At 40.2% G+C, this 16,062-nt stretch overlaps 1 protein-coding gene and 1 pseudogene across 4 annotated transcripts in view; one reads left to right on the top strand and one right to left on the bottom strand.

The window, feature by feature from the left end:
* Nucleotides 1-16,062, bottom strand: part of LIN54 (lin-54 DREAM MuvB core complex component) — a 58,224-nt gene that overhangs the window by 13,949 nt on the left and 28,213 nt on the right. For all 4 annotated transcript variants that reach the window (XM_028148347.2, XM_008143604.3, XM_028148348.2 and 1 more), the window contains exons 5-8: nt 7,564-7,780; nt 3,519-3,583; nt 2,540-2,737; nt 338-429 (exon numbers count right to left, since the gene is read on the bottom strand). In XM_028148347.2, coding sequence (XP_028004148.1) covers nt 338-429; nt 2,540-2,737; nt 3,519-3,583; nt 7,564-7,780 — 572 coding nt within the window. The remainder of the gene's footprint in view (nt 1-337; nt 430-2,539; nt 2,738-3,518; nt 3,584-7,563; nt 7,781-16,062) is intronic.
* On the top strand, nt 2,848-3,391 carry LOC129151782 (60S ribosomal protein L30-like; annotated as a pseudogene).

The following is a 16,062-nucleotide window of genomic DNA, read 5'->3' as shown; positions in this document are numbered from 1 at the left end:
CCTGAGCAGAAAGCTTGGTTTGTAGGGGAGAAGAAGTAAAAATACCATTATTCACACTTGGTGGCAAGACAATGTGTGGAAATGATGGTGGAGGTGGAGGGCCTCTGGGGGAGGGGAGGAACCCTTGGGTTGGTACTGATACAGTGTTGGCTATGACAAAACTAGAAGAAACATCTCAAGGGATGGCCCCCAAATAAGATAATTTGGGAGTTCTTTTGACTATCTCACATAGCTTTAAGGGGAAAAAAATAAAATAAATGTATTTTGAAATATATATATTTGATGCTGCATTTAACCTGACCCAACAATTAAACTTATATATTTTCCAAATACTCACCCATTGAATGGAAGCCTTGCCTGGGTCTGGACACCTGATGTACCAGTAAAGTTAGAGTTGCTTGCTATAGACACATATGAAGACTGCTGTAGCTACATGTAAAGACAGATAATTTTAGACCATATTTACAAAAATGGACAATATTAGCAGATATAATTATCAGTGAGAAGCACAAATTCATTTATTAAAACGGAAAAAATGGAATGAAAAATCTCATGCAAACATACTACCTCAAGGCAGCTTTTCTAAAGATCCAAACTAATATTAGAGGTAAAAACAATGTGAACATTTAAAATTACAACATGGTACAAATATAATAAATTTTTCACAGAGGAGTATCTTATTAGAATTAGAAAATTCCCTAAAAGTACTGTAATCTCATGTAATGGCTAGAAAAATGCAATGTATCTACTTGTAAATAAAACTTACTATATTGATCATTCATCATATTGCAAGTTATAGAAAATGAGAAGTTACATGCACAATAATTAAGTTTCTATTTTACACTGATTTCTAAACATAAAAGATATGCTAAAGATAAAAATATTGAACATTAATGGTATTTTAAAATTAGCAGCCACATACCATACTCCAAAGTACATTTCATTAAAGAACAGATAGGTTCTGTTTCTCCTCTTACAAGCTGAATAAACCAACAATTCAACAGCTTAGAACATGGTACTAATTTGCTTGACTCTTAACTTTTTAATTTTTTTTATTTTAAAATATATTTTATTGATTTTTTACAGAGAGGAAGGGAGAGGAATAGAGAGTTAGAAACATCGATGAGAGAGAAACATCGATCAGCTGCCTCCTGCACAACCCCTACTGGGGATGTGCCTGCAACCAAAGTACATGCCCTTGACTGGAATCGAACCTGGGACCCTTGAGTCCGCAGGCCGACGCTCTATCCACTGAGCCAAACTGGTTAGGGCTTAACTTTTTAAATTGTTTTTATTGATTTCAGAGAGAGAGGAAGGGAGAGGAATAGAGAGAGACTTTGACGAGAGAGAAACATCAACTGGCTGCCTCCTGCACAGCCTCTTCTGAGGATCAAACCCACAACCAGGGCATGTGTCCTGACCAGGAATGGAACCAGTGACCTCTTGATTCATGGGTCAATGCTCAACCACTGAACAATACTGACCGAGCAAATTTGATTGACTCTGACCTGAAAAAGAAAACTTCTGCTTCCTAGAAGCAGCACTCCTAATCCAAGCCAGCCAACTGGATAATCTGTGGCTTTGATCTAAAGATTGACCAAATGAGTCTGGACAGATCACTCAAGACATGTCACCTGGAAATCCATCTAACAGTCTATTTTCCAAGAACAAGTCAGTGGCATTATATTCATATGTGAAGAAGAGCTTTATTAGGGTCACAGTCCTTTCTGAATTCATTTGGACTCTGATCATTTTAACTTCATCTTATTTTCTCTTATATCTATACTAGAGGCCCGGTGCACAAAATTAGTGTGTGTGTGGGGGTGGTCCCTCAGCCTGGCCTGCACCCTCTCCAATCCGTGACCCCTTGGAGGATGTCCGACTACTGCTGTGGGATGGAGCCTAAACCGGCAGTCGGACATCCCTCTTGCATTCTGGGACCACTGGCTTCTAACCACTCACCTGCCTGCCTGATTGCCCCCAACTGTCTCTGCTTGCCAGCTTGATTACCCCCTAACTGGTCCCTGCCAGTGTGGTTACCCCCTAACTGTCCCCTGCCAGCCTGGCCATCCCCTAACTACCCCCCTGCCGGCCTGGCCGGCCCCTAACTGCTCCCCTCCCTAGTCAAAAGAACTCCCCTGGTCACCGCTTAACTGCTCCCCTGCCAGCCTGGTCGCCCCTAACCGCCTCTGTCTCAGCCCTTGCCACCGTGGCTTTGTCTGGAAGGAAGTTGGACGTCTGGTCGACCCGGTCTAATTAGCATATTACCCTTTTATTAGTATAGATGATCTTGCCTTCTCATCAACCTGCTCTCAGCTCCAAATTGTCTGACTTATATATTTGACTTGTGCTTTATATTTCTCAATGCTAAAAATACACAAAAATAAACTCAGAAGTTTTCATTAACATTTCAAGATTTTGGAAAGAGCTATCTTAATACTAGTTAGATGGTTTGAGTCATTTTCAGAATGTGACAACGCTAGACATCTTAGACCTAATATCCTTTAGGAAATGCAATGACTTCATTTTTGCCTCATACCTGAGTGACATACTGAGCTGGAAGCACTGCATAACCCACATTCCCCGTCCCTGGAGCCGGTGCCAGCACCGTGCCTGGCGGCAGGTTAGTGAGGTTTGGCTGGATCTGTGGCAGTGGGGTGGCAGGCATGATGAGCCGTTGCTGTGGCTGGCTAGTAGTAACGATTTGTGAAGTTGGATTAATTGGTTTTGGAACAACCTAAAAAAAGAAAAATCAAATAATTACAAAAATAAATTTTATAATTTTCCAATTCAGTATACATCTCTTATACTTAAATCTTAACTTTCACCCACAGATAAGACAGGAAGATGGTGGCTGCAAAGAAGATTAAAAAACTGCCCAGCCAGTGTGACTTGATTGAGTGTCGACCTATGAACCAGGAGGTTAAGGTTTGATTCCTGATCAGGGCACATACCCGGATTGTGGGCTCAATCCTCGGTGGGGGGAATATAGGAGGCAGCTTATGAATGATTCTTTCTCATCATTGATGTTTCTCTTTCACCCTATCCCTTCCTCTTTGAAATCAATAAAATATCTATGTATATATTTTTAAAAGTGGCTGGAGTCAATCAACTCTAGGCTATAACTTGTTATGAAAACTGGGAAGTACATGCAGCCTCTAAAAATGATCAGACAAGCAAAGTAAAACTGGTCACCCTCGCCAGCAACTGTCCAGCCTTAGGAAATCTGAAATAGAGCGCTACGCCATGTTGGCCAAGCCTGGTGTCCATCACTACAGTGGCAATGACACTGAACTGGGCACAGCATGTGAAGATTATGCACACTGCTATCACTGATCCAGGTGATTCTGCTATCATTAGAAGCATGCCAGAACAGACTGGTGAAAAGTAAGTCAGGCAAAATTTTTCTTTAATAAAACTGGCCAAAGCTTAATTTTTTAAAAATATCTTAACTTTCAATTATAAAAGTAAATTGTCTGTTTGGGAGATACCAAGAAAAGAAGTTATGTGATACTCACTTGTTTGACAGTCTGTGTAAGTGGAACTGACATCCGCACTGGAGTGGTGCTAACCACGGGCTTTGCTTTTTTAAAAAGGGGGGAAAAGGGGACAATTTACTTCCATACAATAATATTTAAAACATTTAAGGTACTTAGCTCTCTCAAGATAGCCTCATGAAAGAGCTTAAAGAATTCCAACCTGTTTCTTATTTGGAACAATCCTAAACCATCTACCAAGAAACTTTTATCAAAATTCCTTAACCCATCTACCAGGTAGCTATAGTCACTTTATGAGGGAATGTTTCTCATTTAAAACATTCTTCTAAAAATACTTCAATGTGTATGCAGATGATTTATACATTCACTACTAAATACAGTCAGTTGAAACATTGCATAAATACCTGCCATTCAGGAGCTTGGGTAACAATGCTATTCTGTACTATTTCTAATTGCTGGGTTTGTATTCAAACCAAAGAAAATATCATTCTTGTATAAGTCATCATTTTCAAAGTACCTACTAGAAGGTAGTATAGCATGAAGGTTAAGAATACAGTATGTGTGGGCAACCTAGCTGGTTTGGCTCAGTGGATAGAGCATCTGGCCTGCGGACTGAAGGGTCCCAGGTTCAATTCCAGTCAAGGGCACAAGCCCGGGTTGCGGGCTCAATCCCCAGTAGGGAGCATGCAGGAGGCAGCCAATCAACTATTCTCTCTCATCACTGATGCTTCTATCTCACTCTCCCTCTCCCTTCCTCTCTGAAATCAATAAAAATATATTTTTTAAAAATAGGTTTTAATAAAAAGAATATGTGTGGGCTCATAAGTCATCTGACCCTGGAGATTCAAATCCCAATTATGCTTTTTTCCAACTACTTAAACTCTCTTTGTCTGCATCTCCATCTGCAATACGGAGATAGTTAACTCCTTTAAAAGGTATAAGGATTAAATATGTTAACTCATAAAAATTTATGAAAATATTGTCCAACAAATAGTTAAGTGCTTAATAAATGTTAGATGCTATTATTGTTATTGTTGTTACTACAAACATTACTACTATATAAATGGCATTGTGGACAGCTTCCCATGAAAACTAAAGTACAAGACACCTGCTCAAAGATATTACATTAAGTAGAGCAGATTAGACAATACCCCAAAAAAATAAATCCTGTTAAAAAAGGAAGTGCTGTGGGAATTCAAATGAGACAGAACATACATGTGACTGGCAGAGGATGGGAGTATGGAAAGAATGCACTGAGGACACAGTGTCCGGAGACAGGTCCTGACCAGTGGACAGGTTGCAGAGAGAGCACACAGCCTGGAGGAGGACATTCCATGCAGGGGCAGAAGCATGAGAAATGGAGGCTCGATGCTAGGAAGCTGCAAAGCATTTCACAAAAATGTTGGTGAACAGACCAGTTTGGTTGGAACCAAGGGTTAAAGTAGGCAAGCACAAGCCAAAAGGCAGATTGCAGCTGTTTTGAAGACCTTGAATGTTAAGGTAGAAGTCTATTTTTAATTCAGTAGGCAATGAGAAGTTTCTAAGAATTCTGAAGTATTACAGAAATACTATTTGGAACAGCACAAAAAGAAACTGTATTTGAAAGCAATGCATAAAACAGAATGGAGTTGCAAAAAAAAAACAAGAAAAGTTAAAAAGAATGCAACAAATGAGGGTCTAATCTGGGGTGACAGTGCTGGAAATGGAAAGAAGAGAACAGCTGCAGAGACATGACAGAGGTGAAAGGAGCATGAATTATCCACCATTTGGATGGCAGAATTGCAGGTATAAGGGAAGAAAAGTCTTTGCTAAGCTTTCAAGTGACTGGGAAAATGACAGCTATTAAAACTAAAAATACAAGGATGAGCTGATTTAAAAGGAAAATGAAACCTGACATAGAGAAATGCTATGATAAAATTCAGGACTGGCACTACACCTATTAGGTACAGGACTGGCGCTGGACCTGAAGAAATACAACATGTGCTACTATCACCACTTCCATAGTCTAAAAAAGGGAGTTAGAGAGATAGAAATAACAGCCCTTCCGTTTTTACTTATGCAAATGATCTAGCCTGGCCTGAAAGGGAAGTTGAGATAATGGGATCTAAACTGCTCTGAACTGAAAAGAAAAAGAAAAAGAAAAAAAGACTTCCTTTGATAGAAAGGTTGGAAGGATTGATGGCTGAAGAGGAAAAGTTGAGAGTCCTGGAAGAACATTAGAGAACTCAGACCTAAAAGGGAGCAGGTGGCAAACCAGGAAGAAGGGGGAAGGAGGACAGTTAGTGATGATGACTGCATATCTCTGAATATACAAAAAGCCACTAGATGGTATGCTTAGCAAGGATGAATTTTAAAGTAGATATGAATTATCTATAATAATAAAAGCATAATACTAATTAGACTGGACAACCTTCCAGACGAAGCTGGGGCCAGCAGCCGGGGGAAGGCAGGCCTACTCTTGCATGAAGAATTTTGTGCATCAGGCCTCTAGTATCTCAATAAAGTTGCTATACAAAGAGTGTATGACCATGAATTATAGGAGCAGTGACATCTGATACTGATTTGAAAGTTTCCTGTTCTGTTTGATTATCCTCAGTTACTTTATCTTTTAGTAAAATTGTAATAACCACTGTTGACTGGTCTCAGCAATACTATAAGGAATTAAAAGCCTGAATTCATGCTTGGGACACAGAAGAGTGGGCTCCCTATACCACTTGCACACAGAGCAGCAATTCTGAAGCAAGTCCAACAACTAAAAGAACGCAAGAAGTTCCTAGTGGTCTGTGAAATAATGAGGAAGAGGTGTGTGGTTTGTCCTCAAACTCTGATGATTCTTATTTGGAGAATAAAGGAAGGATAATTGTCCCTGTGCTTGAGCACACACAGAACTAGAAACTTTGGGAACTCTAGGTTTCCATTAGCTTGGCATCTGCATTCTGCATTTTAATGGAAAGCTGGGGAATTAAGAAAACAGAACACTTCTAAATTACCTAGGGAGGGGGGTCATGTTAATGTTCTATATCTAAGTGAGCAGTCCCCATCTCTCCTCTTTCACTTTAGAGCAGTCTTATTTCTACTGCAGTTTTCATAAAAGCTGACATAATCTTTTTGTTTTTAACAGGAATTCTGAACAATCGTTTTAGAAAAGCCCCTTGCAAACGTCAGAAACCATACCTGCAAGTTCTTCAGGCTTTAATTTCTTAAACTGATTTCCTCCTTCACCAAGATGGTAGGAGATTATATTCTAAAAAGGTTGAACAAGCATGCTTTTGGTCTTTCTACAGTGCTGTCTGCCATCCAGCCATCAATTAACAGTATGCAGCCTTTGAATACTGGTTTTTGTATGGCTTTAGTGGGAAAATGTACAAGTTGAGCCCAATTCTCTTTTGCATAAATAAATCACTCTTAGGAAATCAAGCCCTTGGACAGACGTATTGAGCTATAAACTGTCCTAATCCTTTCACACCATTCAATTTTTAAGTAGTTAAATATGAAGAAAGGTTATGTGTGTGGGTCTGTATTTCGGGTGGCAGAAAAAATTAAAACACAAACAGAAAATGGAAGGACTATAAATAGGAATACCCTCCAGAAAAAAATACAACTGAGCAAAATATAAACATATTTTAATGACTTTGTATTAGCAATTACAGATTCAAAATAAGAATGAAAGTGACATACATTTTTACTTATCATTTATACCTTGCCTACTGATCATTTCAACTGACCCAAACTGTATCAAACATCTCCATAGTTTAGAAATAAGATAATTTGGTTCCATCTAAATTTATCTAACTGGCATAAGTGGTAGGCTTTAAAACTAACAATAAAATGGCCAACTGCAAATTGATGAGTAATTATGATATCTGGTAGCATAGCACACTGTGTACCAACTTCTAGCAGAATGAAATACTATAGTCATATACAACTGATTCTATTTCACTGCTTCCTAATTCAAACTGTCAGCTGAAATACCATAATTAATCAGATCAGCAAGAAAAGGACTGATGTTTTTTAATAATGTTCAAAGCATTAGCATTAATTACTATTTAAAAAAACGATTACTAACCTTGCTGAAGAGGCTGAGTGTTTGTACTGGGATTCTGACTAACTGGCTGGGTTGAGCTACTGGCTGTTGTGGCAGTAACAAGTCGGACATAATGAAACTTGCTTCCAGGCACTTGGATCTGCTGGACATTTGGAGCAGTTGCCAGAGGAATAATTGTCTTAAACTGTGATGTGCTCACACCTCCAACAGTGATGGTCTGCACAGCTGATTTCACTGCCTATTAAACAATACAACATGTTTATCATTAATCTGGTATTTAACTTTCCTACACCTTTTAATTTAAGACAATCACTCAAGTAAAAGCATGTTCCTGTAGTTCATCAAACACTGTTGAAAGGACAACCTGTTCAAAGAGAAATGAAAAGAACAGTAATGAATACAGGAGTGAAACCACAATTAACCCTTTGCACTCGCTTGCTTTTTTCTTGATTCCTTTATTCTACTTGGGATTTAATTTTTTAAATACCCCAGATTTTACAAAGCGCGGCAGTAGAATAAAAAACTGGAGTTTCTTTTCATACAAACTTATTTATTTGGGTTTTTTTATATTTCAAATTATTGATACATTCCAAGAGTATAAAAAGAGCTGCTACCGATGCTAACCGTGTCGAGTCACACTCGACATCCGAGTGCAAAAGGTTAATGAGTTTTTTCTTCCATCTCTAATAGTTACCTTCCTTGAAAATCCAGGTCAGATGACTTGCTATGAAAAAGTTATTACTTAAATTACAAAAACTTATACAATTTTGTTCATATCAGGTAAAATGTATAAGAAAAAGATTATTTTAAAACTCCAAGAATTAAACTCCATATTCAACACAGAGAAAAAAGGATAAAGATACTTGGCTTTGTCACTACCCACCAAATTAACTATGACAAATTTCATTTTCCCATGTACTAAAGGAAAAAGAAATCCAAAAGAAAAGCCCTCTTTAAGTCTAGTCATTTCTGAAAGGCTTAGAACACTCCACAGATACAAATGTACCCACTAACATATGGGTAGGACTCCAAATTTAGTCCAGAATTACACCAACTTTGGCTGTCTAGGGAAACTAATTTTGGGTGGTTCAGATCTGAGTCGATATAATCATTTTTAATTTTCTCCTTCAGTTTGACAAAAAGTAATATGACTTCCTAAAAAGCTATGCAAAACATTAGAGGCAGAAGAAAACTGATGTCTTTTAAGTTTCTCCAATCAATGTTGTTGAGTCAATGTATAACAGACTGTCATACAAAGCATGACATGGATTCTCCAACTACTTTTGTATAATTATTTTATAAAGAACTAGTGGCCCGGTGCATAAAATTCGTGCACGGGTGTGGGGGATGGTGTTCCTCATCCCGGCCTGCACACTCTCCAATCTGGGACTCCTCGAAGGATGTCCTACTACCGGTTTACAGGGATCGGGCCTAAACCGGCAGTCGGACATCCCTCTCACAATCCGGGACTGCTGGCTCCAGCCGCTCACCTGCCTGTCTGATTGCCCCTAACCACTCTGTCTGCCAGCCTGCTTGCCCCCAACTGCCCACCGCCACCGGTCTGCTCGCCCCCAAATGTGCCCCCTGCTGGCCTGCTCACTCCCACCTTCCCTCCCCACTGGCATGCTCACCCCCAACTACCCCTCTGCTGGCCTGCTCACTCCAAACTGCCCCCCTCCCTGTCCTGATCACCTCCAACTGACCCCCACTGACAGCCTGCTCACCCACAACTGACTCCCCTGCTGGTCTGCCCCTGCCATCCCATCCTGGCCTGATAACCCCCAGGCGATCCAAGGTGCCAGCCCCTCCTTTTTTTCTTTTTTTTTTCTTCAGCGCCTCCTTGAGCAGAGGCCAGGGCTGGCTGGAAGCAAGTATCTAGGATTTATTTATCCTCTATAATTAAAACTTTGCAGCCTTGAGTGGAGGCCAGGGCCTGCCAGGGTGGGCGGGAAGCTTGGCTTCCTCCATTGCCGGGAGCAACCCAAGCCTCCTGCTTGCTCCAGCTCTGTGGCCACCACCATTTTTTGTTGGGATTTATTTATCTTCTATAATTTAAACTTTGTAGCCTTGAGCAGAGGCCAGGCGGCCAGGAAGCTTGGCTTCCTCCATTGCCGGGGGCAACCCAAGCCTCCTGCTTGCTCCAGCTCTGTGGCCACCACCATTTTTTGTTGGGATTTATTTATCTTCTATAATTTAAACTTTGTAGCCTTGAGCAGAGGCCAGGCGGCCAGGAAGCTTGGCTTCCTCCATTGCCGGGGGCAACCCAAGCCTCCTGCTTGCTCAAGCTCCATGGCCGCCCGCCATCTTGGTTGGGTTAGTTTGCATGCTCATGATTGGCTGGTGGGCATGGCTTGGCGTAGCAGAATGATGGTTAATTTGCATGTTTCTCTTTTTAGTGATTACGTCCCCACCTATTTTTCAAAAATCCCTCATGCTAAAGGGTAAGTAACATGATGGAGACCTATATTCATTATATGAATAATAATTTATAAAAAATAATTCTGAAGAATTTGTACATTTCTTTAAAAGCCCAGGGAATTAAAAAACAGAGAATGTCATTTAGTTTGGAAACTCTACAGGTGACAGTCAATGAATATTATTTCAGCATCAAATAATTCACGTGTTACCATTAGGCAGAAGTACCACAAAGCAGATTTAAAATAAAGATAAGAGATAATAGCCATAGTAGTCAGTAAGTAAATGAAAATATAAAGCTTAAGGGATAAAATGTGTACATATGGAAGCAACTAAAAAATCAAGTAACCTATAAGACAAATATGTACAATGGTGTAAGACATACTCTATGCTTGCTCTATCAGCTCAAAATGGGGGTGGGTGGGGAATACCACCTTAAGCAACAAGGTGCCTCAAACTTAACCGTTAAGTCCAGGTTCATAGGATGACGACTCTCAACTACTGAGCCATGCCAGCTGGGCCCAACTTTGTTAAAAAAAAAGCGTTGGGAAAAGAAAAATAGGAAGATGAAGAAACTAAGAAATATTAATCATTCACAAATTTATCTAAATCCCAAATTCAAACATAGTGTACAAAAAAAAAAAAAGATGGCCCTAGCCGGTTTGGCTCAGTGGATAGAGCATTGCCCTGTGGACCAAAGAATTGCAGGTTCAATTCTGGTCAAGGGCACATATCTCGTATCTCAGTTGCAGACTTGATCCCTGGCCCCAGTCGCAGGAGGTAGCCAATCAATGTGTCTCTCTCACATTGATGTTTCTCCCTCTTCCTCTCCCCCTCTATCTTCCACGCTCTCTAAAAATCAATGGAAAAATATCCGTTGGTGAGGATTAACAACAACAAAAAAAAAAACCCAGGACTCTTTCCCCCTCCCCATGTGGGAGTCTGTGCTTATTTCTCAATAAATTTCCACTTTTTACTATACCATCTTTCGTCCGTGATTTCATTCTTTGAATCCACTGGATAAGAGCCTGGGAACCATCCTGCCCAGAGGAACACCATGCATTCCAGTCCAATTTTCCCATATCAGCATCATCCCATGCACCAAGAGGTCGCAGGTTGGATTACTGGTCAGGGCACATGCTCAGGTTGTGGGCTGGATTCCCAGTAGGGGGTGTGCAGGAGGCCAATCGATCGATGTATGTTTCTCTTTCTCCCTCTCCCTTCCTCTCTCTCTAAAAACCAACAAAATTTTTAAAATAATAATGAAAAATATAATGTAATCTCAGTAACAAAATGTTGTAAGCTTAGGATTATAACATGTTTTAAAAGTGTATTCAGATGTGGAATAAAAATAATTAGCAAGTATAAGCAAGAGTCAGCTTTGGAAATCAGAACTGTCTTTTTTTCCTCTTTGAAAAAAACCAAAAATTAATAAATATATTTTTTTAAAAAGATAATTGGTGAAATGTGAATTAAGTAGGTATTTAAAGGCATAAAAGGATTATGGGTACGTTAAAAAAAAATAGTGTCCACACATTTGTAATACCTTAGTTAAGGGCACATGCCCGGGTTGCAGACTTAATTCCCAGTAGGGGATGTGCAGGAGGCAGCCGATCAATGATTCTCTCTTTTCATTGATATTTCTATCTCTTTCTCTCTCTCTCTCCCTCTCCCTTTCCTCTCTGAAGTCAATAAAAACATTTTAAAAAAATTCTCATAATCTAACTCTCTCTTTATACACTTTCCACGCCCTCCAAAGCATTATTAATTCTAATCAGAGAGGCTGTTTTACTGTTCCATGTGTACATCTTACCTACTTCACTGCTAGTCCTTTACTCTTGTGGCTGACATCCACTCTAATTCAAATCTACACAAAACTTTAGCTCAGGGATGCTTGCTCAATTCATCCCAACTGTGATTGAATCCCCTTATATAGGATCTTGTGCCATCACGTCTTTTCTTGCTTTTGCAATTTTACATGTTTGTATAATTATTTGATTCATTTGTCACACTTCCCTCTTATACCTCCATAGATTTTGACAAACAGGGGGCAATCAGGCTGGCAGGGGAGGGCAGTTAGGGGGCGATCATGCCGATAGGGGTGGGCAGTTGGGGCGATCAGGTCAGCAAGGGAGGGCAGTTAGGGGGAGATCAGGCTGGCAGGGGAGAGCAGTTAGGGGGCAATTGGGCTAGCAGGGGAGGGCAGTTAGGAGGCAATCAGGCCAGCAGGGGAGAGCAGTTGGGGGTGAACAGGCAGGCAAGGAAGGGTAGTTGGGGGCGATCAGGCTGGCAGGGGAGCAGTTAGGTGCAATCAGCCCGGGTAGGGGAGTGGTTAGAGGGTGATTAGGCCAGCAGGGGAGGGCAGTTGGGGGTGATCAGGCCAGCAGGGGAGCAGTTAGGGGCAATCAGGCAGGCAGGAGGGCAAGTGGTTAGGAGCTAGCGGTCCCGGATTGTGAGAGGGATGTCTGACTGCTGGTTTGCGGGATCGGGCCTAAACCAGCAGTCGGATATGCCCCAAGGGGTCCCAGATTGGAGAGGGTGCAGGCCGGGCTGAGGGACAACCCCCCCCCCCACCCCCTCGTGCACGAATTTCATACACCGGGCATCTAGTATTTTTATAAATATAAATGCTGAAAAATATTTTCACAAATAATATTTACACATTAATACTTTTATTTCCTTTTGAATTTTTACCAAAAATCCCATTATATTCTACCATAAAAAATTATTTTTAATGATCTGAAACTCACTTAAATCCTCCAATTTAGTAGAGAGAAAAAATGAGAATCTATCTGAACTATAAGCAAGTTCTAATAATCTCATTTTTAATTTCTAAGAAATATGTCAAAAAGGCTTGTTATCAAAGGATAGGTGCCTTGTTTAGGATATTTCCCATTGATTTTTAGAGAGAAGGGAAGAAGAGGGGGAGAGAGAGAGAGGGGAGAACTGGTTGGTTGCCTCCCACATTTGCCCTATCCGGGGCCAGGGATCTGAACCTGGGTATGTGCCCTTGACCAGGAATTTAATCCACAACCCTTCTGTGTGTGGGCCAACGCTCTAACCACTGAGTACACTGGCCAGGGCATAAGGTTTTTTATCTTTGAATATCATAGATGTCTGCATTTTATCTGAATTCATCCAATGATACTTTTAGGACTTGGATATTGCAGTATGTATACGTAAATTTACCTCAAAAGAAAAAACTCCAAACAGTGAATTCCTGCTAATGGTATGCTAGATGAAAAATTTGGGGAGAAGTATAATGAATTTGTGCAACTTACTTTGAAACACATTTTTAAAACGCATTAATGGATTGAGGAATGGACAGATAAATGATAAAGCAACTATAGTAACATGTTGAATCTAGCATTTAATTACAAAAGCAACATAGAATTCTACTCAAGCTAGAAGACCTAGAAGTAGGAAAAGTTCAAAAAGTTATAGAAATTAGAAAAGTAAGGAACTTTTCTTAAACCATCTGTACATAGCTTATGCTCTGAAATTCCTCACATGGGAGTTGAATACATTCTGCATTCTAAATAACTATGTGGTGATTCAACTACTTACCACAGACAGGGCAAACAAGAAAGATTTGCTTGCCAAATAAAAGCCTTCCCAAACCCCCCTCCTCCCCCCCCCCCACACACACACACATAAAAGGAGTACTCACTTCCCTGGGTAGGAAAGCAAAACTGAAAAAAAGGTGTACATGAAGTGAATTCAAGAATGTCCAGGATAACTTGCATAGACTCTCAAAAGTAATGAGTAGGACATTTGGAAGATGTATTCATGCCCATTAAAACATTAAAGAAAAAATTACATCTGAAACTAATATAAAATATTGAATATAAACTATAATTGAAAAATAAAATTAAAAAAAGAAATACATTAAGTGGGAAAAGAAAAAGTACCCATCAACATCACATAAAGTGTGACAGGCCTTACATTTTAAGAATATTTACTAACTCTCAAGACCAAATTTATGAGAAAAAAATGTTTCAAGGTTTCTGACCATTGCTTCTTTTATCTAATTATCCAGAACCCAAGCTCTGTGAACCTTTACCTTTCTTTTATTATTCCCCCTCTTATAACTAGGAATTTTTTTTTACTGACTTTATTGGGGTGACATTGGTTAATATAATTACTTGGATTTCAGACATACAATTCTATAATACATCATATGTATATATTGTATTGTGTGTTCACCATCCCAAGTAACCTTTACTTTTCTTGAACTTCAGTTATCCAAAAGTTCAACTATCCTGAAGCCTTTAGATCAGATTTTATATAAATCAACAGCCCAGCTTCACTCTTTGTGCTAAGTCACCTACCTTTATGAACAGAATATGGTTTCCCCATCCCAGATGTGTATAAGCGTAAAAATGCAAAAATTAAAAAACAAGCCGAAACCGGTTTGGCTCAGTGGATAGAGCGTCGGCCTGCGGACCGAAGGGTCCCGGGTTCGATTCCGGTCAAGGGCATGTACCTTGGTTGCGGGCACGTCCCCAATATGGGGTGTGCATGAGGCAGCTGATCGATGTTTCTCTCTCATCGATGTTTCTGACTCTCTATCTCTCTCCCTTCCTCTCTGTAAAAAAATCAATAAAATATATTTTAAACAAACAAACAAACAAACACCCAGCCTGCTGGTGTGGCTCAGTGGTTGAGCTTCGACCCATGAACCAGGAGGTCACAGTTTGATTCCTGGTCAGACACATGCCGGGGTTTCGGCTCGATCCTCAGGAGGCAGCTGATTAATGATTCTCATTATTGATGTTTCTCTCTCCCTCTCCCTTTCTCTCTCTGAAATAAATAAAAACATATTTCAAAAAACAACAATAACGAAAAAGACACCAGATAGTTATTCTAATAATAAAATGAAAGGCAGACTCAGAAATGAACTAGATGTTGCAACCATCAGGTAAGGACTTTAAAATATTTAAAAACCTAGTGGGAAAGAAGATAACACCAAGAGACAGAAACTATAAGATATAAAGATTCAAATGAAAATAAAATAAATACAATTACCAGAGGTGAAAAAGTCCTTCAATGGATCCACTAGCAAACTCCACAGAACTAAAAACAGAACCAATGAATTTTTATACTAATTTATACTCTGATCAGTAGTGATCTTCTCATGTCACTTATCAAACATCTATTTAGTTCTTTTTTCCTCTCTATATTTTTCATCACCATTTATCCCCCCTATACTCTCCTCCACCTCCACCCACCCACCTACAGACCCCCACAATCACCACCCTATTGTCCCTATCCATGAGTTCTCTCATTCTTAGTGAATCCAGGTTTTGGGGTACAAATATTAACACCAGATCACCAAAGTTCTTGCCTTCAGAACTGAGTACAAAAGAAAAAAATATTTTTAGAATACTTCATTGATTTTTAGAGAGAGATAAAGGGAAAGGGGGAGAGAAATATCACTGTGAGAGCACAACATCCATCAGCTGCCTCCTGCATACCCCACCCCCACCCCCCACTGGGGATCGAGCCTACAACACAGGCATATGCCCTTGACTGGGAATCCAATCGGCAACTTCCTGGTGTACCGGAACATGCCCAACCAACTGAGCCACATTGGGTAGGGCCAAAGGGATAATTTTCTTTAAAAGGTAGAGCGAGGATATATAGGACAGCAGTTAGGCAAGCTGCACTTCTATCACTATTCTATAGGTTTCCCATTAGCCAAATAAAAGATGTTGCAGAAGGGATAAAGAATCTTGATGAGCCAAAAACATGCCTTCTGAAGTAAGGGCACACAGCAGTAACAGGCTGTGGCGTGGACTTCAGGAGATAAGAGAGGGCCAGGAGGAGTTTGTCAAAGGTATCTGGTGTGCGCATCACACCACAACAGAGAACTTGACAATGAGGACATACCCACAGGTGTCTCCAAAAACCTTCCTAAATGCACAACTCTAAAACTCCACACTTGGACACCTGTCACAAGAGGGCACTGGCAGCTGTATTACAATACAATAGTCCTAGTCATATAAAACTTGGTCCTTTTTCTTCTAATCTTCCTTCCAATTAGAAGTCAAAAGCAGAATGGGGGGAAAGGGATAAGAATGAAGAAACAGCCCAGCCCATGTG

This window comes from Eptesicus fuscus, chromosome 2, assembly GCF_027574615.1.
Source record: "Eptesicus fuscus isolate TK198812 chromosome 2, DD_ASM_mEF_20220401, whole genome shotgun sequence".
Classification (NCBI taxonomy): Eukaryota; Metazoa; Chordata; class Mammalia; order Chiroptera; family Vespertilionidae; genus Eptesicus; species Eptesicus fuscus.
The sequence above is the reverse complement of the archived record's forward strand: the minus strand, read 5'-3'. Positions and strand labels throughout refer to the sequence as shown.